This window comes from Atractosteus spatula, chromosome 2, assembly GCF_055471065.1.
Source record: "Atractosteus spatula isolate fAtrSpa1 chromosome 2, fAtrSpa1.hap1, whole genome shotgun sequence".
NCBI classification, from domain to species: domain Eukaryota; kingdom Metazoa; phylum Chordata; class Actinopteri; order Semionotiformes; family Lepisosteidae; genus Atractosteus; species Atractosteus spatula.
In genome coordinates, this window is record NC_142707.1 from 31,182,353 (window position 1) to 31,206,444 (window position 24,092).

General features: G+C 36.1%; 1 protein-coding gene across 1 annotated transcript in view; it reads left to right on the top strand.

Moving 5' to 3' along the window:
* Positions 1 to 24,092, top strand: part of sgk1 (serum/glucocorticoid regulated kinase 1) — a 59,636-nt gene that overhangs the window by 19,784 nt on the left and 15,760 nt on the right. Inside the window, exons 3-4 of the mRNA XM_088937659.1 lie at positions 7,001 to 7,216; positions 21,112 to 21,178. Of these exons, the coding sequence (XP_088793785.1) occupies positions 7,001 to 7,216; positions 21,112 to 21,178 (283 nt within the window). The remainder of the gene's footprint in view (positions 1 to 7,000; positions 7,217 to 21,111; positions 21,179 to 24,092) is intronic.

Genomic DNA, 24,092 nt, shown 5'->3' on the forward strand with positions numbered 1-24,092 from the left:
AACTAATGAATTAGTTCAGGTTTAGAAAGCTTGCACCACCTCAAATTATAGTTGGTTCCAAAAGGTCTTACATAGGTAACATATTGTAGAAAGCATATCTTTAAAAGAAGAATCTTAAGTTTTAGACAAAAAGTAAAATAGTATCCAGCTTGCCATGTTGCCAGCAATACACAGAAAACTAAAGATCTGGTTTGCTTGGAAAATGTTAAAAATAAACCAACAAAAGCTTCTCTGGTGTTACAGTTCGTTATATCACAGCACCAAATGAAAGACGGACATTTTATTTTATTTAAACATTTACCCACAGGACAAAGCCATCTCTTTACTCTGTCCATTGTTGATTATATATGATTTAACTTTAAGAGATTTAGTTACTTTTAAGCAAAAATAACTCTTTCAACCAACATCAAAACCCTAGAGAGTGTTATGGAGTCCCTACACCAGATCCACGTATCATGCAAAAAAAAAAATTCAGAGCTAGTGATGTAAAAAAATAATTCTTTACAATTTATCATTCAATAAAAAGTTCAGTTTAATAACCTATCCAAATATTCTGTCTTAACATGATGAAAAGTTATAAAAAAACAACAGCATCAAACTAATAGTGACCTGACCACATTAGGAACATTTCTGTCTTGTTTACTTCAAAACTAAATTGCAGGTTATACCTGTCTCCACTTACTGAAATTCGGGAGTGGGATCAGTTCAGAGTGATATACAGTAAAACATCTACAACAAACGTCTGCATTGTTTTTGTTCACGTCTTTCTGGCTATTATGAAGAGCTGCAGTACTTATGTGGCCTGTTCACAACAATTTAATAAGGAGAAACCAAACCACAGGGAAAACAACCATGCTGACATTTTCTTCATTGCCACACCTTTGTTTAAAATGTGATAATCACATACTATATTATTTCTGTGTTGAGAATCAAGCACTAGATTAATTCAGTCCACTCTAATTTTAAATGTTTTTCATAAGGTTTTGAGTCAGCACAATCCCTTCTTTGCTATTATTAAGCAAATATACTGCACAGCATATGTTTTATACTGTAGGCATAAAGAGAACTTTATAGTTTCAAGCAAAAGAGAAAAAGATCAGTACAATTTATTTAAACACTCTTGCTTCTGCTGTCATGTGGTTCCACTGTGGTAAAGCTTCATTGTGTACTTAGCTGACTTTCTGACAATAACCAACTGCAAATTATGTTTCGATAACAAAAGTCCTCTTGACTGACAAAGCTAATAAGACACCATTACTGCATAATTAGATGCCAGATGAGGGTGGAAATTATTACTTATCCCACATTCAAACAAACATTTGTAAATACTGTTTTGCTTTCTTAAATATGCATGTTAGAACTTCTATTGAAGGAAATTGAAATCACATGGGAATTTCTTTCAGTATTTAGCACTCATTGTATATGAAACATACACAGACAAAATCCAGTATAAAGTCAAAACAAGTACTAAGAAGTAAATATCCTCTCACCGTTCATTGTGAGTGCTGCCTGCTTATACCTCCTTCATGGTTTTTTGGTTAGAATTAGGCAATATCCTAATTTTAAAAGGAAAACAAATACATGTAACTCTAAGTAACAAGCAGCTGTTTAAATTGAAAGCTACAAAGTAAAAATAAAGACAGAAAAATAACATTACAGCTGAACATGATAGTGTCTGTATTTGAGTGGGGATTCACGGAGAAATAAATATTTTCCAGGGAGCTGCATGGTCGAACAACAGTTACCATTGGTGCCTCACAGCTCTTGGGTCCAGATATGCTGGTTAGGTTAGTTGGAGTCTCTAATCTGTGATGGTGTGTGTGCTATGCACTGGAATGACAGGCTTGTCTAGGGTGGAATCCCACCTTATGTCCTATGCTTCTGGCACGAGCTCTCGGTTGCCATAACATTTATCAGGAATATGCAGCTTTTTGAGGATGGCTGGAATATTCTCCACAAATTACTAAAGCAACAGTATGATTTTCAATAGCTGAGACTTTTTAAAGACTAATTTACTCAAACCCCTGTTAGCTTTAATTAAAGAAGGCTACCCATGTATTCAGTATTAATTTCTGCTATTTTGAGGACAAATGCCCATAGATTTTGCCCTAACCTTTTGAATTTCAGTTCAGTGGAATAATCATTAATTACACCATCTACAGTGCTAAGGCTCCTAATGATAAAGGTAGATATTAAAAAAAATAAAACAAATTTAAAACTAAAAATGTATTGTATATATCTTTCTCATTTCTACGACATCTCACCTACTCAATAACATACTGCATTTTGCGCACTGGAAATTGTGTGACAGGGCAATGATAAGTGAAAGCTGGGCCACACGTCATAAGTAAGCCTTATCTTCCGTAAGAGATTATGTAATCAGGTTCTTTCAATGGTGTGACATGCTAAAGTCTCCACTGTCTCCTTGGTAGCAGTTTAAATAAGTGCAAAGTAAACTCAAAATCTCAGGCAGTTCAGCACTCTTGTGGAATGTGTGCCACTTTTTTTTATATATAGCATATTTTAAATAATTAACCTCATTTATCACCATTGTAGCTTTTTGGGGCTAGCACTATCCATATGACCTTTGTACAATGCACAGCATAGTTTGTCAAGAGAACATAAGGAAGTTTAGCACTTCTAATTTTTAGACATTTGTGCTTGTAATAAAAAAGAGGAGGCCGTTCAGCCCATCTAGTCTATTTGGTAGTAGTTGTTTCAAAGTTCTTGTCCAGCCATTTCTTGACAGAAGTCAGAGAATCATCTTCTACAACATAGCAGGGGATACATATTCCTATAACCCTTAAGGTAAAAAAAATTACCTGCTTACTTGGTATCAAGTGCACTTCCACATAGTTTCCACTTGTGCCGTCTGGTTTGGATGTCACTGTTCATTCTGAAGAAATCTGCTGGGCTGTAAGACAATGCAGGACATTCTCTTAAGGAATGTATCAGGTTGCCCTTCTCTGGACTGATTCCAGAACAGCTACTGTATACCTTTTCTATAACATGGCAACAAAAATTGTACACAGTATTCTAAATAATGCCTTACAGCTGCATTGTACAATTTCAAAATAGCAACCTTTAATTTGAATTCTACACATTTCACTACATAATCTAATATTTTATCACACATTTTTGTTTTTGCTTTCCAACACTGTCTACAAGATGTAAAAGATGTGTCATACCCAAGTCTTTACTAAAAGTAGCCTTTCCTACGTCTTCTAACTAGTGTTTCCCATTTGTATTTATAGTTTAAATGTTTTTGCTACTAGCATTTGTGTGTATTAAATATCTTGCAGGCATTTGCCCAGTCTTGAATTTCATCTAAACCTTTCAAAATGTGATTTGTGGTTTCTACAGTGTTTTTGGTAATCCCAAGTCTCTGTTATCTGCAAAATAGTCTTTAGTTTACAAAATAGTTTACCAGAATCTAATCATGCATATAAATTATTAGGAGCAGTGGCTCTAGTACACATTCTGCACTTACTCTACTCCAATAAGAACAACACTCTTATATGAGTATTTAGCCCTATCTGTGTCCTCTGTTTTCCATTTAATAACAAATTCTTAAACCAAACGTTTTCCTGAATGCCTACCATCTGCAATTTGGGAAATAATTATCTACCAGAAAGATTTTCCAATGTCTTCTGAAAATCAAAATACATCATATCACATGACCTATATGTATTCATTATTTTTGTTGCTTGCTCAAAGAACTAAAACAAGTTGGTTAGGCAAGACCTACCCTTTTTAAATCCATGATGACTATTTCTAGGATACTGTTTACATAAAGCCATCCTTTTAGTTTAGTTATAGCAATTGTTTTCATAACCTTTCAAGTAATACAACTCAGGCCCTACTTATAATTAAACATGACATTAACAAATGTCCAGTCTATGGTTACTACCTCTGTGTTGAGTGACTTTCAGAAGAGTTGTGTCAATAGCTTCCAATTAGCATCTCTTATTTCCTGCATTACAATTGGAAAGTTACCATCAAGCTTTGGAGGTTAATTAATATTATTTATTAAGTGTATTAATGCTTCTTCTATGCTTCTATAACGTTTAATACAGAACTGTGTATTCCTGGGTGAAATATTCACTTGGTACTGTATATCAGCCACCTTGTTTAGTAAATAAAAAATGCACATCCTCACGCTGCTCATGTAACAAGAGCTTTCATGCAAGGTAAAAATGTGATAGTCATGTCATTAGCACCCTACTCACCAAACCTGAGCTCCAGTAAATATTTGTGAGATGAGCTGGGAGAATGTGAGGCACCTAGGGCTCAGAGACCAGTGAACATGGATACAGTTTTATGCAAAAGTTTAGGCACCCCTGGCCAAATTACGTGTTTTGTTTATTTTCGAAGTGAAAAGAAGTTAACACAACCTCTGCAGTGAACAAACTTAAACTTGACATGTTTCTGCAAGTATTGATGCACAGTTACTATTTATTTGCTAAATTTAACAGATTGAAAAAAAATTAAACAGTAAATGTGGCATGTGCAAAACTTAGGGCACCCTTCCAGTTGGTCCACTAGTGTTATTTGTTTGTAAGGTCTCAGAACTTAATTGACTCGTTAGGCCTTCATCTAAGACAGGTGATGACAATTCCAGAGATTCATTAGTTCTCTGACTCTTCTAACCTCTCAGGTTGTTGTGCTTACACTCAACAACCATGGGCTCCTTGAAGCAGCTGACTGAGGATCAGAAAATAAAGATAATTGACTCTTACAAAGCTGGGGAAGGCTGTAAAAAGATATCTAAACGCTTCCAGCTTCCAATTTCCACTGTCTGAAATGTCATTAAGAAATGGAAGTTAAAGGGAACTGTTGAAGTCAAGACAAGATCTGGAAAACCAAGAAAAATCTCAGTTAGAACTGCTCGTAGACCCCCATATCACTGCAAAGGACCTGCAGGAAGGTTCAGCTGGCACAGGAGTAGTGGTGCACTGATCCACTGTGCAGTGTTGCTTACACAAACATGATCTGCATGGAAGAGTCATCAGAAAGAAACCTTACCTGCGATCTCATTACAAAAGTCAACGTCTGAAGTATGCAACACAACACTTAGATAAGCCAGAGGCATTTTGGAATCAAGTGCTGTGGTCTGATGAAGTAAATATTTAACTCTTTGGCTACAATCATCAAAGGTACATTTGGAGAAAAAAAGAGTCATTTGAAGAAAAGAACACCTTGCCAACTGTTAAGCATGGGGGTGGATCTATTATGCTTTGGGGTTGTGTGGCAGCCAGTAGCACAGGAAATATTGTGCAGGTAGAGGGAAAAATGGATTCTACTAAATATCAACAAATCCTGGAAGCTAATGTCCCACAGTCAGTGAAGAAACTGAAGCTGAAAAGAGGTTAGATATTAGAACAAGACAATGATCCAAAACATACCTCAAAATCAACCGTGAACTACTTAAAGAAATGAAAGATTAAGGTTTTGGAATGGCCTTCATAGTCCCCAGACTTATTGAAATTCTGTGGGTAGATCTCAAACGTGTATGCAAGACGACCTAAGAATATTTCTGAGCTAGAAGTGTTCTGCAAGGAAGAGTGGGAAAAAAATCCTAAAGCAAGAATAGAAAGGCTGTTAGTTGGTTCAAAGAAACGTTTGGAGGCTGTGATTTCAGCCAAAGGGGATGTTATTAAGTACTGACTGACAGGGTGCCCAGACCTTTGCACATGCCACATTTACTGCTTTATTTTTTTAAATCTGTTCAATTTAGTAAATAAATAGTTATTTAATGCAATACTGTGCATTAAAATTTGCAGAAATATGTCAAGTTTAAGTTTTTTCGCTGCAGAGGTTGTTAACGTCAACAAAAATCAACAAAACGTAATTCAGCCAGGGGTGCCCAAACTTTTGCATAAAACTATTTACTTATCCAGGGTTTGACAAAGGAATGGAACAGAACTGCAGTATCGCAGGAATGCATCACGGATATACAGTGGTTTGCATTGCTTCCTACAGTGGCTACACCTTCTATTTCCAGCTTTCACAGGAAACCCTTTTTTGAAAAGCTCTGCATTAATTCTTAGTATGCACAATTTTCTAATAATGTGTGAACAGTATTGTTTAGAAAAGGTTACAAATACTTCTGGGCATATGACACAGGAGCAAACTCAACTTTAGCAACATGAATACTTATCAAGGTGTAATCATTGATTTAGTATAGACACAGGTTTATTTCCTGTAAACCTAGAATCATTCATCATGCTTCTATTATTAGATTGTTAATAGTGTTTGAAGGCCTTGAACACTTGTAGTAAAACTCAACCTTTAACCACAACTTGCATTTTATCGTTGCCACACTAAAAATAGTGTACCACACTAAAAAGTGTTTATTTCACTGAATTGCATGGGATCACACATGAGTATAAAGAATGAGAAACCAAAGTTTAAAGCAAACATTGCAGAGCAATTTTTGATTCGTACAGTTGTATTTTGAAACAATGTGTTCAATTTCAAAGTATGTTTTTTTTCTAATCTTGATAGGTATTCTCTAACAAGGAACAGAGTTTCATATATTTTTCCAATGTAATTTTTTTCTTGTTCATTTCTTTTTCACTTTATTAATCTTTTTAAAGACAGTGTTAATATTAGCAAATGCCATGATTCCGTGACACCAAAAATTCCGATAATCTTCAAATGGATTCACATACTATGTTCATGTTTTCCAGGAACCACTGAACATACAGTATGAAAGTAGTATGGTAAAGTGTCCCCTATATTAAAAAAGACAGTAAATATAATATATTGCAGTTGTTAGATGAATACATGATTTTTTAAAGGATGATTTAATAATTGACAACTGAAATAAAACTAATTACATCATATTAGCAGTTTTTAATCGTGTGAGTCCAAATGAATTGTAATGAAAGGAAAATTCCGAAAGAATTCAAATTTCATTTTTATATAGTACTCAATAACTCATAAACCTCATAATTATAGTTTACTAATCACGTTGTTATGATTTGATTTCTTGCAGGTAAGAAAATGGAAAATGATGAATAAGCACCATCCAGACAATAAACAGAAAACTCCATCAGCTGACCAAGATTTAGAAGCGCATTTGAGCTGCCCTTGGTCGATGAGTAGTGCACATCTCTTAGCTCACCCAATTATGGTGGAATGCTGTGTCTGCAGTGCTCCAGTTATCACCTACAGGATGCAGGAGGCCTGGGAGCCCAGAGAAAGAGCCCAGGTGAGCAAACAGTCAGCAAAGTTTCAACAGTTATTCTGTGCCCAGCTGTCGTACATGACTTTCTGAAAAGATCGGGGTCTAGTCTTTCTTCTATTCTTCAAGCTTCTAAGGGGCGGAGTGGTGGCTAAGGATCTGTGCCTGTGGCTGGAAGGTTGCTGGTTCAAATCCTGCAGCTGGCAGAGGAATCCTACTCTGTTGGCCCCCTGAGCAAGGCCCTTAACCCCAGCAGCTCCAGGGGCGCTGTACAATGGCTGATCCTGCACTCTGACCCCCGGCTCTCTGCCTATCTGTGTGTTTCATGGAGAGCAAGCTGGGGTATGCAAAAGGATGAAATCCTAATGCAAGAAATTATATAGGGCTAATAAAGTGATGTTATGTTATGTTATTAAATATTCCACATTGATTAATGCTTAAAATTAGCTACCTTGAGTGGATACTGGATAGGGTAACATCTTTTAGACTTTTACAGACTGTCATCTGATGGTGAGCAGGGTGTCAAAATTAATTTATTAGCCATGTCAGATATCGCCTTATCCACTGCTCCATTACGGTCTTCTGGTAAAGATAAATATTCTTTGAAAGTTCATTTGAGCCTTATTGATCCAGTTGGAGTAGTCACTTCTGTGTGTATATAACAACAGCAGCAACAGTGTCAGATTTCAAATGTTAAGCAAGGCTGGGCCTGGTCAGTAGTATGATAGGAAGATGTTGGTGGACCGGTAGAAGATCACTTTTCTTCTGGGTAAGAATTCCCAAACTATTACCCAGTGACAAGGGACACTGTGTTGAGTTATTAAGCTGAAGTTCTGACAAATTAAAAGCTCCAAGTTCCAAGCTCTTCCGGCCAAGGTAGAGGTGTTAATACGATGTGTCCTCTCTAAAGTTTACTCTGTCCTTTCATAAATAGCCTTTCTAATTGAATTGTGAAGTAATTCTCTAATTTTCCCATCTAATCTGCTGTGTAGTACTAGGCCTGCTGGCCCATAATGGCTGCCACACTTCACCCCTGTGGTACTGCACTGCATTTGTGAAGTGCAGAACATGGAAGATTTGAGGAAGCATGGAGAAAAGGACAAACGTAAAAGGGCTGAATTATTTAAAGGCCACAAAATAATAGTTTAGCATTGGGTTGTTTAATGGGTGTTTTAAGAATATTTAGGGTGTTTTAAGTAATTTTCATACATTTCCCTGGAATTTAGCTCAAAGTTAAGAAGTGTGGTTGCTGCACACCACATATCTTGTGATGTCCACAAGAATCTGTTTGCAATTACAAGTTTCTGAAAAGTTACATTTGACATTCCGGGATGTGTTATAAGTGACCAAAGAATAATACTAATCATGAAAACAATGTATTCATTTTTCTAAATGAGTTACGACTTTCCATATAACCACAAACCCCTTGATGTATGTCCAGCATCTTGAAAAGTTTTAAAACCCAATTATAGGGCCCAGGAAAAGAGTTTATTATTAACAATCTGGTTCCATTTCAGACTTTTTTTTTGTTTTCTTTTTCTTATGTACACCCAGTGGGCAAAATAACTTAACTTTGGTTTAAGCGCATTAAGATTGTTTTTCTTTAAATTTAAACATTTTCAACTAGACTTGTCATCAATTACTGGCTAACAAAAGTCTGAAATGTTGGTTTTAAGGGAATTCCAAGCCATTTCTGTATTATCAAAAGAGTAAAACTCTCCATATTTGAATTTTTTAAAAAAAATCTATGGGAAATAATATTGTGCTCTGTGATGCCCATAAAATATAGATAGGATTTATACATAATATGTAATTTAGAATTTACTCTTTCGCCCTTCAATATTATTTTCAAGTAAAACTTTCAATACCATTAAAGTAAATTCATTTCTTAGAAACTTTAGAAAATGTTATGTCTTTTTCTTCAGTGTTTGAGGTGATTCTCTGTGAGTTGTACCAGTGGATTTTGAGTTGAATATCAGCTAAGGGATTTTAATTTCATAGCAATTACATTTGTTTGCAGTGATTGAAAGGATCTTGTTTATACAGTCTTGCCGCCTTTGCTCATATTTTATTCCCAGCTTGCATTTCTCTAATTCCACCATCTGAAATGGGCCCTTTATCTTTCCCTTGCAGATAAATGTCCATGTGACAGATGGTGGAGCAGATGTGCTGACATGCTATTTTTAAGCAATGCAAAACTGTATATGAGACTATTGGGCACACTTCAGTGTGAGCAGGCTTGCTGTATACTTCTCAGTCCTCAGAATGATGTGAAATACTAGGTCAGTGGAGAGACATTTTAATGATGCACACTAGCAAAATATGTACAATTTTAAAATGCTGGGGCCTGAATGAGGACTTGAAAGCACACAGAATGTATGTTTACCAACAGGTGACACAACGTGGAAATATTGAATAAGAAAGGTCTCGGGATATTTTAATTAAGGACACGGTGGCACATTGCAGCGATCGTTAGTGCTGCTGCCAGAGTTTGATTCCAGCCTGGGGTTCTTCTGAGCACAGTTTGCGTGGTCTTCCTGCGGTCACGTGGATTTTCCTGTTTCCTTCCAGAGTCCAGAGACATGCTGTCTGGGTTAGATATTACCTCTAAACCCTCCCCTCTATACATGTGTGCATAGCCTGCAATCAAATGCTGTCATATCTAAGGTGTATCCTTATGATACTAAGGATGTATCATAAGGACATTTACAAACTAAGGAGCCTGTGAACGATCCTCCTAAAATAGTAACTAGGCAGAGGAGTATCCCAACACAATAAACAGCCGGAAGAATGGTTATTTGTTGTGCAGTGGATAGTATTGCTGTCTTGCAATACTGGGACCCTGGCTTCAATTCCTTGGGTACATCTGCATGGACTTTGTATGTTCTCCTCATGTTTCTGTGGCTGTCCTTTAGGTGCTCCAGTTTCCTCCCACAGTCCAAAGACATATTGGTAGATCATGGAAAAATTCTGGGAAAATTGTCCCCCTGGTGTGAGTGTGTGCATGTCTTTATGTGTTTGTGTCTGTGTGTCTGTCCTGTGACGGACTGGAACCTCATTCAGGGTGTATCCTGCCTTGTGCCTGTTGCTTCAAACCGTACAGTTTTTAGTAAGGACTAAGTCGATGGTTGAGCACTGAAACTTCTGTACTCAATTTGGTGCCCCTGCTCCTTACTGAAAAACTAGTCTGAGAGACTGTTCTCACTGAGACACCCTTTCTCCTGTGTGGTCTACCTGTTTAAAGTAAAATCTAATAGGAACCAGCTGCAACCCAAGTGTGAATGTCTGTACTTATTTTCCTGAAAATTATCCCTCATCCACTCTCCAGCAGCATAAACCAAAAAAGAAAGATCAGCAAAACAGCTGCTCCATGACAAAGTCATTCAGCCAATCTAGTATATTTGGTTTGTAGTAGCTAATTGATTCAAAGATCTGTCCCATCCAGCCATTTCTGTTATCAACTTCAACAAACAGAGCATTGACGTCAGACAGGGTATCGGCTTCAACAACAGAGCTAGGGAGTGTGTCCTCCACTCCCACAACTTATTAGATTTAAATGCTAATACTAGAGAAATTTCTTTAGGTGCTAAATGTTATCAGGCTAACAACAATACAGTTGAAATATTTAAGACATCAGGGTAACTCAATTTCAGCAGTTTGACATAATGTCTAAAATTACTCTGATATCTTGAATATTTCCCATCTACACTAACTGTGTTGCAGCAGGAACAAACTGGACTTCAGAGAAATCCTGCAGTCTTTTCACAAGGACATTGGTGCTTCCTATATAATCAAAACAATTTATATTTAACAAGGAGTTGTGATTAGAATGTTTCAGTACATAGAACACCGGCATGATATCTAAAAACACTAAAATACATAAGCTGATGCAAATACTATTAATGTTCAGAGGATTTTTTTTTCAGGAAAGTGCCAACTTCTCCACATACTTAAGTCTTTGATTTGCATATTTGAAGAGTTCATATACTTAATGAAATAGACTAGCAGAATAAATAGGAATAAGAAGTTCTTCAACACCTTTTGGAGAAGTTTTATTAAATGCACTCAAGCATGCAATATTAAAATACAGAAAATATAACATTAAGACTTACTGTACAGTATACGTTATTGCTTCTGCAGAGAAAAAAAAAGTTTGGTGTAAAAAAGGCTTAAAAGCCAGAAGTATTACCAGTCCATTGATATTTCTCTTAATTGTTTTGAACTCATTGTAACATTTAGGGTCACATCTGATAGAGCAGAAAAAAAATGTTCAGACCAAACTATTGTACTTATCAGTTCACACTCTTATCATGGAAAGCAAAAAATGCTTATCAGAAGCACTATGCATAAGGCTCACGGCCTGAAAGCACACAACTGCTGTACTTAGAGGAGATGCCACTTTATAGTGTCTTTCGTAAAAAAATATGTTATTTTGTATTTTTATTTCATGTGACACTGTGACACTCCCCGCACAATACTGCTGAACAGGCTGGTGTATTTAATAATTAAAAATAGTTTAATTTGTCTGTCTTACATCTCTTTTACTAATTTCAACAAGCATGAGAATTCATGCCCAAAGAATTATTGTATACAGTTTTGAAAAGGCAAACATTGGATGTAGCATTTGACAAATGTGCATCTAAGCTTTCTAGCACACCTAATAGCAATCCCCTCTCCTAAGTGTCCTGGGGACTGTCCACTCCAAAGGTATTGGGGCAGTAAAACTGAACCTGCTCTTGCTTTATAGGCAAGCAATATGTATTTGTGATCACGAGATTAATATGAATGACAAGTACTATGTAACATATATTTTGCATTTTGGGGTAATTCCATGCATTGATTATATTACTGTAGAACAAATCATACATTGTGTACAACCTAGTGATATCAAGTTACCATAAGTACTGGTATCCATTTACATACATTCCACACTGGAAAAGTAGGTACGTGGTTGCATACTGCTTTGAGGTAATAAGTAACACTCTTTATGGGATCAGTGGAGATGCTTTGTCACATCTTTGCTGTAAATAGTTTGAGTTCTTCTCTATTCCTGGGTGTTTGACGTCTATTTTTTTTCTTCAGCACGTTAACTGCATGCTCAGTTAAATCGGGAGATTGACTTGGCCAGTCAAAGATTTTCCACTTTTTCCTCCCGATGAGCTCATTGCTTACAATAGCATAGTTTGCTGCAACAATGAGAAGACTCTGTATCTCAAGCCAAAGCTTTGAAGTAACATTTGAAGTAATTCCTTAACCAACTAGAGAATATTTTTAAGAACATAAGAAAGTAGATAATAGAAGAGAACATCCGGCCATCTTTCCGTTTGGTAATTAGTAACTTATTGATCTTAGGATCTCATCCATCTGTTTCTTCAACGACATGGCTAGGTATCTTGTTCCATAGTCTCACAACCCTTTGTGTAAAGAAGTGCCTCCTGTTCTCACACTTAAATGCACTTCCTCATAGCTTCCACTTCTGACCTTTCATGTTTCACTGTTAATACTGAAAACGTTCACTGGGCTGATTTTGTCAGAATTTTGAATACTTGTATCAGGTGCTCTCGTACTCGAGACTAAAAAGGTTCAGCTCTGTTAGTCTGGCAGAGCAGAACATTCTCTTAGGCCTCAGAATAGATCCGGTTGCTCTTCTCTGGACAGAATCCAGAGTAGACTACTTATATATAGTTCAGCTGAGCTGGTTCTAATATACTATTCTAATACCATATGATCAAACACTTAGATCACCCTGCTTCATCTTTCCATATTCACTTTTGTGTTTTCATATAAAAATGATCTATATCTTCAGCAGACAACAATTAATACCAAGAGGATTACTCTGCATATGTAGCTTCATTAAAAAACATGTTTCTTATTTAAAACAGTCCACTGTGTGACATATTTAACTTCTAGAGATTTTAATATTCCTCTTAGAAGACTATGTTCGTGATAGATAAAGCAAAATCAAGTGGGTTTTTATTTTAAAATGAGGAGTGATGGCATGCCAGTTATTGGAAACAAAAATATTGGCTTTATAGAATAAACTACTCTGTTTTTGTTGAAAATAGAGAGATGATGCAGGTGGGTTTTATTTGCATGCTCCATTACATTTCTATATATCTCCATAACTTTAATACATTTCCATTCCAATATACTGTTTATTCAGTTGCCAGTCTCACAGATTCAGTACATATCTTTAAAAATAACACTAATATACTTAGACATATTCTCTTGACTCTGTAGGCAATAACGTTTGAAGAGCCGGAAGTTTTTTTTTCTTTCATTGAGATTTTTCTTGCAGTGAGTTTCTGTTTGGATTTCTAAGACCTGTCAATACTTTTCAAAGAAGATTTTGGTACTAAGGAAGGACTTTCATTCAGTCTTCAAAGGAAAAGGAACTATTCTGGGAAGCAGAGAGGATTCTGTCAGTCAACTATGCTAGTATTTGATAACGTACAGGATTTTCACCGCAATCAAAAACTGTGGGATTAAACACACCAGTGTGCCATTTCTCCATGCCTTGTGGGAACTGTGTCAAATAAAAAGAACTACATTCTACACTTTTATACAAATATAAACTTCTATAAGGAAGTCTTATGCTTTCTGTTACACATATGTATAATGTATTGAGATGCTAAATGAATATATTTGAATAATATCCTTAATTATATAAAACCAGAAACAGTTGGAGAAAATGAGTAAAGTCTCAAATGGATGGGAGCAGATGGCAAACAACATTTTCTCAGTCTCATTTCCTTATTGTTTCTCAGAATTCCATGGTGTCAAAATGAAGTGGTGGTTTAATGATTCTGAGTTTATATACTGTATGTTGTACCTTTCATTACTGAAGCTTTCTTAATAGAACCAAAAATCCAAAAGGAAAAATGCAGTTTGCATTCATTTTTAAGGTCAATTTGTACCCATTTTCATGAGCATGCAATTGTCAAACAACTAAATACTTTTAATATCAAGGTACAAAACATATATAAGTAATGTAAAGTAACATATAAGTAATTAACTTTGTGATAACGAAAATAAACCTCAGTTCCTCAAGCATTTTAGCTACAGGAAATAACCTCAAATGTTGAGGACACCCTGTTTAATTCAAATACAAGCAGACTGTCTGGATGTACTTGAATTTGTGTTTTTTTAGACAAATGTTTAACTGTTGCACAATACTTATTCTAGAAGCACCAGAAGAAAGTGTGAACCTTGCACTGGCATTTCACTTGCTTTAGTTCTTTAGTAATGCTGTGCAGGAATGCAGATAATATGGGTTACACAACATCTGTGAAAATTTGTAAAAAAAATATTTTTCAAATGAGATGGGTGATTTTATTTTAGCATTTATAAAGTACACGTTCCATGTAGTGTTCAGAATGTGCAATATTCTTCTGATTGACTCCACATGGGGTTAAATATTACATTAAAAAGAGGATAAAAATAACATGGCCAAGACTAAGGGGAAAAAAAACTGTTTGTATCAGGGTATGCCACACTGTAGGCAGAGGCAAAAAAGCATCAGTTCCCGCAGACCTCTGTAGGGTCACAGTGGACCACAATGCCTTCACTATGAATATACTGTAGCTTTTCCTCCCTTTGTTGAGATGGCAACAGCGTTATCTGTGTAGTCTGTGTTAATCAGAGAATTGATGCTTGCACTGACCTGAAACCACCATTACAAAGGAACTTCATACTGTCATGTTTTAGTAAAAGCAAATATTACTGTAGAAAACCATGGGAAATCACAGGTAAGCAAAAAGTGACTGTGTAAACCATGAAGCAAACTATAGGAATTTATTATACAGTGTGGTATAAGAAAGGTAAAATACACGAAAAAGCAAAAACAGTGTAAATAAACAGTGATACTTTTTTAGGGAATGGACAAAGCAAAATAAAGACAAATAATCAGTCTGAATTTCCAACATTAGGAATATATATTCCAAAACAGCAAACATTTTTGTGACCCACCTTTTTTTTTGCTGTTCAGTAAAGTAACAAAAAAAAAGAACACTTTATCATACGTTGTGATGCATTTGCCTCTCAGCCACTAAATTCATAAAAAAACAATTGGCTTGACATAACTATCCTCTTGAAAGCTGTTTAAAAAACATTGGAGAATGAATTTCAGGTTTCCTGCATTAACATGGCCGGCAGCATCCTAGAAAGGAAAGTTTCAAGACCTTTCTTATGTTTTATGACCTTTGGTAACTCTAAAGTGGAAGAAATTCATTTATTTATTTATTCATTTATGAAGCTTCAGTTACTATTGATATTATAACTCCCATCTCTTAAAAAGAAATCCCTCTTATCATTGCTCAGAAGCTGTCTAGAAACAAAATTCAGATGAGAACAGAGCTTGCCTTTCTGGCACGGGTATAGTTGCTTCGTAATGGAAAAGGGACAAGGATGTGTCAGACTGCCCATAACGGAGACAGTTTCTTCATACTGAGGACGACTTGGACAAGAATATGACAACAGTTACAGTATCAGAAGCTAATTGTACTAATAGAGACACAGGAACTTTTCAGGAGCAGGGTTACTGGAAATCAAAAAAGGGCTATGAAAGGACAAGCAGAACGGCTTTTTTGTTAAATAGACAGAATAAAATGGAGCATTATAATCCTCAAGGCAGTCATTAAGGAGTTTTTTCACTGTTTTCTGTGTGGTGAAAAAAAATACAATTAACAGTCATAGGCACTATAGTGCAGAAGGGACTTGGCCTATTAAAATCCTTCAGATCCACACACAACAACCTCTGAGAAACTATACTTTGGCTTTATCACATTTGCAAAAGACTTTACTGTGAACAACATAAGACATACGTCTTTGTAGTGCAGCGTTCAGACAAAGTCTTTACTATTCAAGAAGGCTTTCCGTCTCTGGGAATCTTTAGTGACTGTAGATCTCATCTGGCTTTCCCTCCACCATTTTATAGATGCCAGAAATAAAAAAGAAAAGCAAACATTTTCACTGTATAAGGCATTACTTCTGTCAGCACTTGATGGCCTTTTAATGGTTTTCAGGTCTCTACATGTAGGGGAGGCTGCCAGTTATCTTGGCAGGTGCCTGATTTTGCTGTGTTGGTGGCCAGTGTAGCTCTTAGAGGTAACAGACCCCCCTTGGTCATGTATTAAATTCTGGCCTTTTTTAAAGAAGAAAACTGTACGGTACTGCGTCCCCTGCCATCGCAGCCTTTTGTATGACTTTACAACAACTACAGCTACACTACAGGGTGTTATTTTCGGTACCTTTCACACGATGTGCAGAAACATTTTTATTTACTACACAATTTGTAGGTTCTTTTACAAGGCTCAGACTTGAAAAACTCTCTCCTTTCTCTGTACTGTCCTTCCTAAACATCTGAATACATTTTGGAGTTTCTGGACAATGAGAAGTGATTATACTTCATATGGTCTTCCTGCCCTTTTAAAGCAAGACTTGGCAAACGATGGTTTAGAAATGATGCTGGGTAACTGCCCTCTGAGATCAGTTTTCAAAATCTTTCAATTAGGGGAGGTTTTTATTTTCAAGTCTTACCAGACCTTTTTGAAGACAAACAATCGACAATCAGAAATATAAACTATATAAACTATATAAAATATATAAACTTCAAGTATTAGTAGAAGGGTTTTTTTTTATCAGATAACCTCACATCTGTTCATATTTAAGCTGTTTCAATCACAGAGTCATCTATTCTTTAATGTAAGGCAGCAGGGTGTTTCTAGTTATGGGGCACCGGCTTGGCTACAGCAGATGCATGTTAATTATGCCCCCAATGTCCACCATGATCAGACCGAGCTCCTTAACAGTCACCCCTGGAAGCACAGATCTGTCTCTTGCAATGAAACTTAAGTGAAAATTCTCTGTGAGTCTTATCTGATGCCCAAAATTGCTCATTGTTCTTGTTGAGGTGTTAGCACAGTTCAATTTTGCTAAGATTTTGCTTTTTTAAACATCATTACTCTGCGGCATAGAAAACATATTCATATGTAGGCTGTTGGCACAGATAGCGGGTTCACACTAGTTCCACAAATCTACAAATTACTTTTCTCTATTAATCCCTTTCCAAGAAAAAAAAATTGTATCATTTTTGAAGTGTGTGGTTGGTTCCTCTTTAATTTGCATGTCAAGCATCTTTTTAATGCTCATGACACAGACAGTTGAAAATAGATAATTCACATATTTGACAAGCTGCTAAGGTTGTGTTACACATGAAGTGCTTAATTAGCCCATGCTGTGCTGAGGGTGAAATGTGATCACCCCAGGGGGGAGTATGCTGGTTTCCAGCAGCTGGTTTTATTTTACTGTACCTCCTCTCCTCTCTGTGACTCGGCTGAAGCTTGGCACAGGCAGATTGCGGGTAGTGGTGACAGAGGTTGTGATGACGGGTTAAGGTTCAAGCTGAGATAATTCCACAAAAGGTCAGGTCATTTGCTTCAGCTGATGAAAAGTGGCAAAATCGATGTGGGGAGTTTCTGTTGTTGCTATCATTGATTATTTTTATGCCTTTGACATATGACTTTATGACTCTTTGCTTGTTTCTCTTTGCTCTATGGAATCCATAAATTTGTAAAGACAGAAATAAAATAGCTAAGGAAACAATAACATTACTGATGTTTTATTCAATGGAGAAAGAAAATATATATCCAGTATATACAGTAAATGTATTGTGCATCCAGTAATAAATAACTTTACAGGGAATAATACTGTAGCCACACTGACTTCTTAAATAATTTTTTTATTATTCTTTATAATTTCAATGAAGGAACTTTAATTCCATTTCAAAACATTCCACACATACACTTGACCAAACTGTTACCCATTCATGGACATGTAAACGTGACTCGTATTTAAATGCACACACCGAATCTTCAAACTGGGTCATGTGATCGGACCACAGTGGGAAGAATGGGCTCCCATAGAAATCGAAGTAATAGGTCACCTATAGCAACAAACTGTCACGTACAAAGAGTCTGGGTGAAAGATGTCTAAAATGAGCACATTCTAGACTGTGAGAAGGCTGTATTTTCCCAAGATTATATTAAATTATGGAACTTGGAGTTATAAAAAGTCTCCCAAATGCACTTCATAGTCAAATGCCTTTGACTAGATTACATTTGATGTCAAGGATGCTAATGTAAAAGTCTGTTTATAATAAGACTATTTTTCTCTATATTTATTCTGGGATATGCGTAAATGACTCAATTCAGTTTCTATTTTACTTTTTTGCTGAACTATTATCCTGTATTTTACTATTACTCCAGGATGTTATATGTTATTACTCCCCTCCATAAATATAGTGAATGTCATTCAGAAGATGTACTTTATGTCAGGTAAAAATCTCTAAATATAATTAATCATTTTGTCAAACAAATAATAAATAACTGTTTGCTTCTAAAACACAATTTCTGGATTTCCAGGATTAAATAGAAAAGCCTAAATTTGCTCCTTCCACTTGCTAAGTTTTTCCATGTATAATTTCATGAGTATATGATAAGCATTTGAGAACAGACAGCGTATTCTCTGTCTTTATTTCATTTTTTCATATTATGGTTGTTGTTTTATATTAAAATACCATGAAAGCTGTTCACGTCAATGGATTACAGACTTTACAATAATTTGGAGCATTACATAATCATTACATATTACATAATAGCTTAAAATGTTTTTATTTTTGTGCATTGTTATTCATATGGTCACAAATTCTTCATATACTGTTCCCTTTTTTCCTCTTAAGTGCATTTGGGGAGAATTTTTATAGTATATAGTATATTGTAGTATATGAAGTGAGACATGTTTGTTTTTTATTTTAAAAAAATCTCATTATATTCTAAAATACTTTGATTCCATTCCTCTTTCCATTTTGCTTGGTGTGCAAGGGAGAAAAGTGCTTCCCAGTGCTGTTGAATCTCACTGTCAGATTGACCCTTCCAATTTCAAACTACTGAACCCTGGAATCAGTGGAAGCTGCAGGAAAATCTTGATTGCTCTGTTTTTCAGCATCTTCCCCAGTGGAGTTATGTAGCATGATTTTTATTTAAAGGGGAACAGTAGTCCCAATTTCTCAGCCCAGTGATTTAATCTCAGTAACAAAAAAAAATCAAAATGTTTTTTTTTAAAACAAAAAATCGAGAAAACAAAAAGTCAAGAGCAATATTTCTATTGGATTAAAAGTGATGTATTCACAAACCTGCTTGTTTACAATGTAATAAGGCCGCTTCACGTCACTGGAAGTTTTGTTGCCTCATTCTGAATTGCAGAATATGGCACTGCACATACCTGGAAATTTAGTCAATTCTGTGATATAATTTGGAGGTTTTACAAGTTACTCTTTTACTTTCATTGTGGTTTGAAATACACGTATCAATGCTGACTCCTTCTAACCCTGAAATATCAAAATAGCATTGCAGTTCCCCTTTAACAAACTAACTTCAAAACAAGAAGTGGTCACTGTGAGAACCAACCCAAGATTGGAAAGATTTGAAAATATGACAACTCCCATTCTCATTGTCATATCTCACGATACAAACCGAGAAATGTTTTAGTTATAGCACACAGTAAGTGTTGAATTTTTGATTGAGATGCTGGATTACTGCCAATGATCTAACCTTACAATGAAGGTATTTCATTTATTTTTCCACACTTTATTATTTTATTATTTTATTTTTCGAGTATGCAGAGTTTGATAACGGCAGTATCCGTTTTTTTTTTAAGTTCATGTTTTGTGTTCATGTCTTTAAAATACTGGTGGTTACCTGTGCCCTGAGGTAACAGTCACTCTTCCAAAGTACTTTGAGGTTGTGTTCAATGTGAAAAGGCACTCATTAAATTCCTGACTTATTTTTGAAAAGGGATGAAAACAGCATCAACTGTGGAAGGTAAAGAATCCTAAGCGTAAGGTACTTACAGATCTTACATCATACAATAAAATACTGTAGGTATGTCACTGGCTGTCTGATTAAGTCCGAAGGAATGTGCATCTTGTAAGTGATTCACCTTGTTTTTGAGCAAAATCATCAGTAGAAACTGATTGACAAATCCTTGGCATTAAAAGAAAACAAGCTCCACGTTGAACATAAATAGGTTGCAGGCTGAAAAGGATTTTAGGTCACGTGGACCTCAACCTTCAGTTCATTCAAATGTAGTGCAATGGCATTCGGCACTATATAATAAAGACTTCCACTCTTATTATCTGAAAACAAGATTACTGTCTAGACCTGTTTTCCATTACAGCAGCATTGGTTAACCATTCAAACCTTAGACATGAGAAATTAGTTCATTTTTGTATTTGTGTCTGCTGAAGACAATTTTTTTATATTTATGTTAGATGTTATTAACACAGGTAGAGAAATCCCTTTTTGGCTCAGAAACAAAAGCATAATAATTGCAATAAACTTATGTTTAGCTTCTCTGATTGTTGCACTTGAACTCAACAGTTATTGAAGTTGAGCAAGTTTCAGAATACTGCTTTCAAAGTCCAGATTTTTGTATTAATTTCTAAGAGTGCACAGGCAAAGTCTCCTTTTACCAAAGCAATAAATTAGTGCCTGAATTAAAATTTTTTGGTCTGTTAATATCTTTGTGATATAATACAACACCACTACAAATATTCCATACACATATAATGGTAATAATTTTGTCCTGTAAACATTATCCCCTCATTCTGTATGGAAAAACCTACTCTGTATGCTGTTCTGCTTTATACCTGCTTAAAAGGTTGCATTTGTTTTGTCATAAGACCTAATAACAGGTGCAAATAAATATGGAATCTGCAGAAATACACAATAGGTTAGAGAAAATCTGTATTATGCCAGCAGTCATTTTAGAGTGTTGCCATTGTGTTCATTGCTAGTTACAATAAGACAAAGGTAATGTGTTCCAGAACCATGAAAGTCTTGATATTGTGTTTGTGTTTTTTATAGGCAATGGATCTGTTCTACCCAATTCTGCCAGTCCGAGAAAGGACGTATTGTTGCGATAATGACCCAGGTAACATTTCATCTTCCCTTTATAAAAGTCTAATGAGAGGCTGAAATTGCTGGCAATTTACAGAGGAAAAGATAATCACAGTTTTAGTCATATATATATATAATTATAGTTGTCCTCTTTGCTTTAGATTATGTTTCCCAATGAGGGAAAAGAAGAAATTCAAAACTGTTGTAGTGTCACACAGATACTTCTCTTCCTTTATTCCTCATGCCCTTAAGAAAAGTTTACATTGCTGCACACAATACAATTGCAAGTAACCGGAAGTCATACTTCTTAATGCTGCTGGAGTAACAATCCAATCCCAGGACCAGCTTGCATGTGAAATCTTACAGACTTTTTAATTACTGCTTTTCATGGTGGCCCAGAGCTTATCCTGGGAAGAACTGGGCAAAATATGGGATACACCCTGGACAGCATGCACAGAGACACAAACACACACACTTTCATCAGGACCAATTTTACAGAAGAAAATTAAACCTACCAGCATGTCTTTGGATGGTGGGGGGAACCCCACATACTGTAAACACGGAAAGAGCATATAAACTCCACACAGATAGCACCCCAGGAATTAAACCCAGGGCCCCAGTGCTGCAAGGCTAACCATCAACTGTGCTAACCACTGTGATTGTAGTGATTTAGCTTAAAGTTCACATTTTAATTTGATGAACTCTGCATTTCAAAGTATGGAAAGGATCATTTTGAAGAGTTTGTCACATTATAGTTTGGCTTAGTTCACTGTATGTGATTTTGAGTAGCCATTTATAAAGGAGGATATAATTTGATCCACATCTGCACAGTGTGCAACTGTAATGCACAATATTGGTTATGTAGTCTGTTAATCTTATTTTGAATGACAATTCATGCAAATCCTTTTGTATTAGTCTTGTGAAAGAGAAGGTTTGTTCTCTTAAACCAGTAAGCCTACTTCTCTCTAAATTTTCTTTTAAAACACTTTTTATGGCTTAAGGGCCAGAAGTTCAACCCAAAGGAGGCTCCAAGGTCTGGTGCTCTTCAGGAAAAGAAGTCAGCCCTTCCAGGATTGTGTTGGATGCCTGACTCGTGTTTTCAAAAAAAGAAATTCTTTTAACTCACAGTGTGCTGTCTTTAGCCACCACCATTTGAAAAAGAATGATTAATGAGACGCTTCTCACCACTGAGCCCACCAGTGATCAGGCTCACCTTTCAGAGTTACATTTTTATGCTGTTCCACTAGATTCAAAGCATCTGTTTTGGGATTCCCACTCAAATGTCCTTTTCCCAATTCCATGCATGGAAATTCGGGGAGAGCAAGTTTTAGACAGAAAGTTTGTGACTTTCTAGGGACTTCAGGTGGACTTACAGCTCTCACACGCAGCTGTCTTGTTACTGCGTAAATGAAACCTGTTATTGAGATAAGTGTTCACCCACCCAAATAGTGTAATAACACACAAGAATTAAGTGCAAATGTTTCGAGCGTTTTAGTCATAGTAAATTTGGCTTAACCTGTTTGCCTGAGGGACAACCCCCTGGCCACAGGCTCGAGGAGGCTAGAACCCCCATGCAGAGTGAGGGGTGACCAAGGGGCAGCTGCAGAGGTGGAGATGGGCAGGAGGGACACAAAAGAGAAATGCGAAGAAGATAAGGAACGCATTTATAATATTTATAGTGTTTTTTTAACTTGAGCAAATGACGTCAGGAATGATCACTGTTTAGGACAGCTGAGGCCCATTGAACAAAATCAAGAGAAACCAAAATGGTTTTAGGAAAAAAAACATATATATTTAATTACTTTAATCCCCTGATTGGGGGATATTCTTAAAATGATAACAGCTCACAGTAGCCTTTCACATAACAAAACCATGACACACATAAATGTGCTAAAGGAACAATTAGTAATTTGACTACATTCTTCGTGATCTCAGACTTGAAGACTAGTTGATACAGAGCTGTGTTTAACAATTTTCTTCTTTTACTAGCCGATTGCTTTAAAAGAAAGAATCTTTGGGTCAGTTTGGGTTTCCTCAGTGTGCACTATCAACCCATTGGGTGTCTATGAGCTTGCAGTCATTGCAAAGTCTCCTGTAATGCACTGTGGAGCACCCCACTTTTTGCTTTTGCTTTGCTTTTGTGGAGCAAAACCAAGGCATTAATTTAACCTTGCTGCAAGTACATAATAAACTAAGAAAGAAAAGAGACTACCTACAAGTCCTAGATGACTGCAACTTTCAGTTTTGAAAATTGAAAATATTTCGAAATGACCAAACTTTTAGAGTGTGACTTCTCTAAACCCATAGACCATAAGAGATGAAAAGACGCCAAGTAGAAAATAAGAAGTAATGAAGTCAACTAAACACTTCTCATGCACCAATCGTGTCTTTGGTTTGATTTAATGAAGTAGTTTAAATTAGATTTTAACAAAATCCCAGAAAATGTGATTAGGTAATGTGATTAAAAAGATACTGATCAAAACATCATTTTCAGTATGAAAAGTGGAACACTTTCAAAGTACAAGTATTACAAAGTCCATATGGGATATGGGCTACCTGAGAATTAGCATGGTTCTGGTAGTGTTGTTATATACATATACCCCATCAGCATCTACACAGACTGTTGTGGGATATTCCAGCTGCAGTCAGCAGTTGAAGAATGCCCAGTCACAGCTCTCCCTGTTGATTTCATTGGCAAGCTGCTCCAACAGATGCTCTGTTGGATTCAGGTCAAGAGACTACTTTGGGCCTGGCAAGACCTGGGCATTGTTTTCTTGATGTTGTGTTTTATCGTGGCATGGTGTAGTCATGCATTGGCCTCTTGGAAAATGAAGACTTCTGGATACCCTTAAACGTACGGAAAAAAATGTTTAAGGACTTTTCGACTGTACCATTGAGCAGTACGGTGGTACCTCAGTTTGCACAATGAAATTTCTATGTTAAAGGAG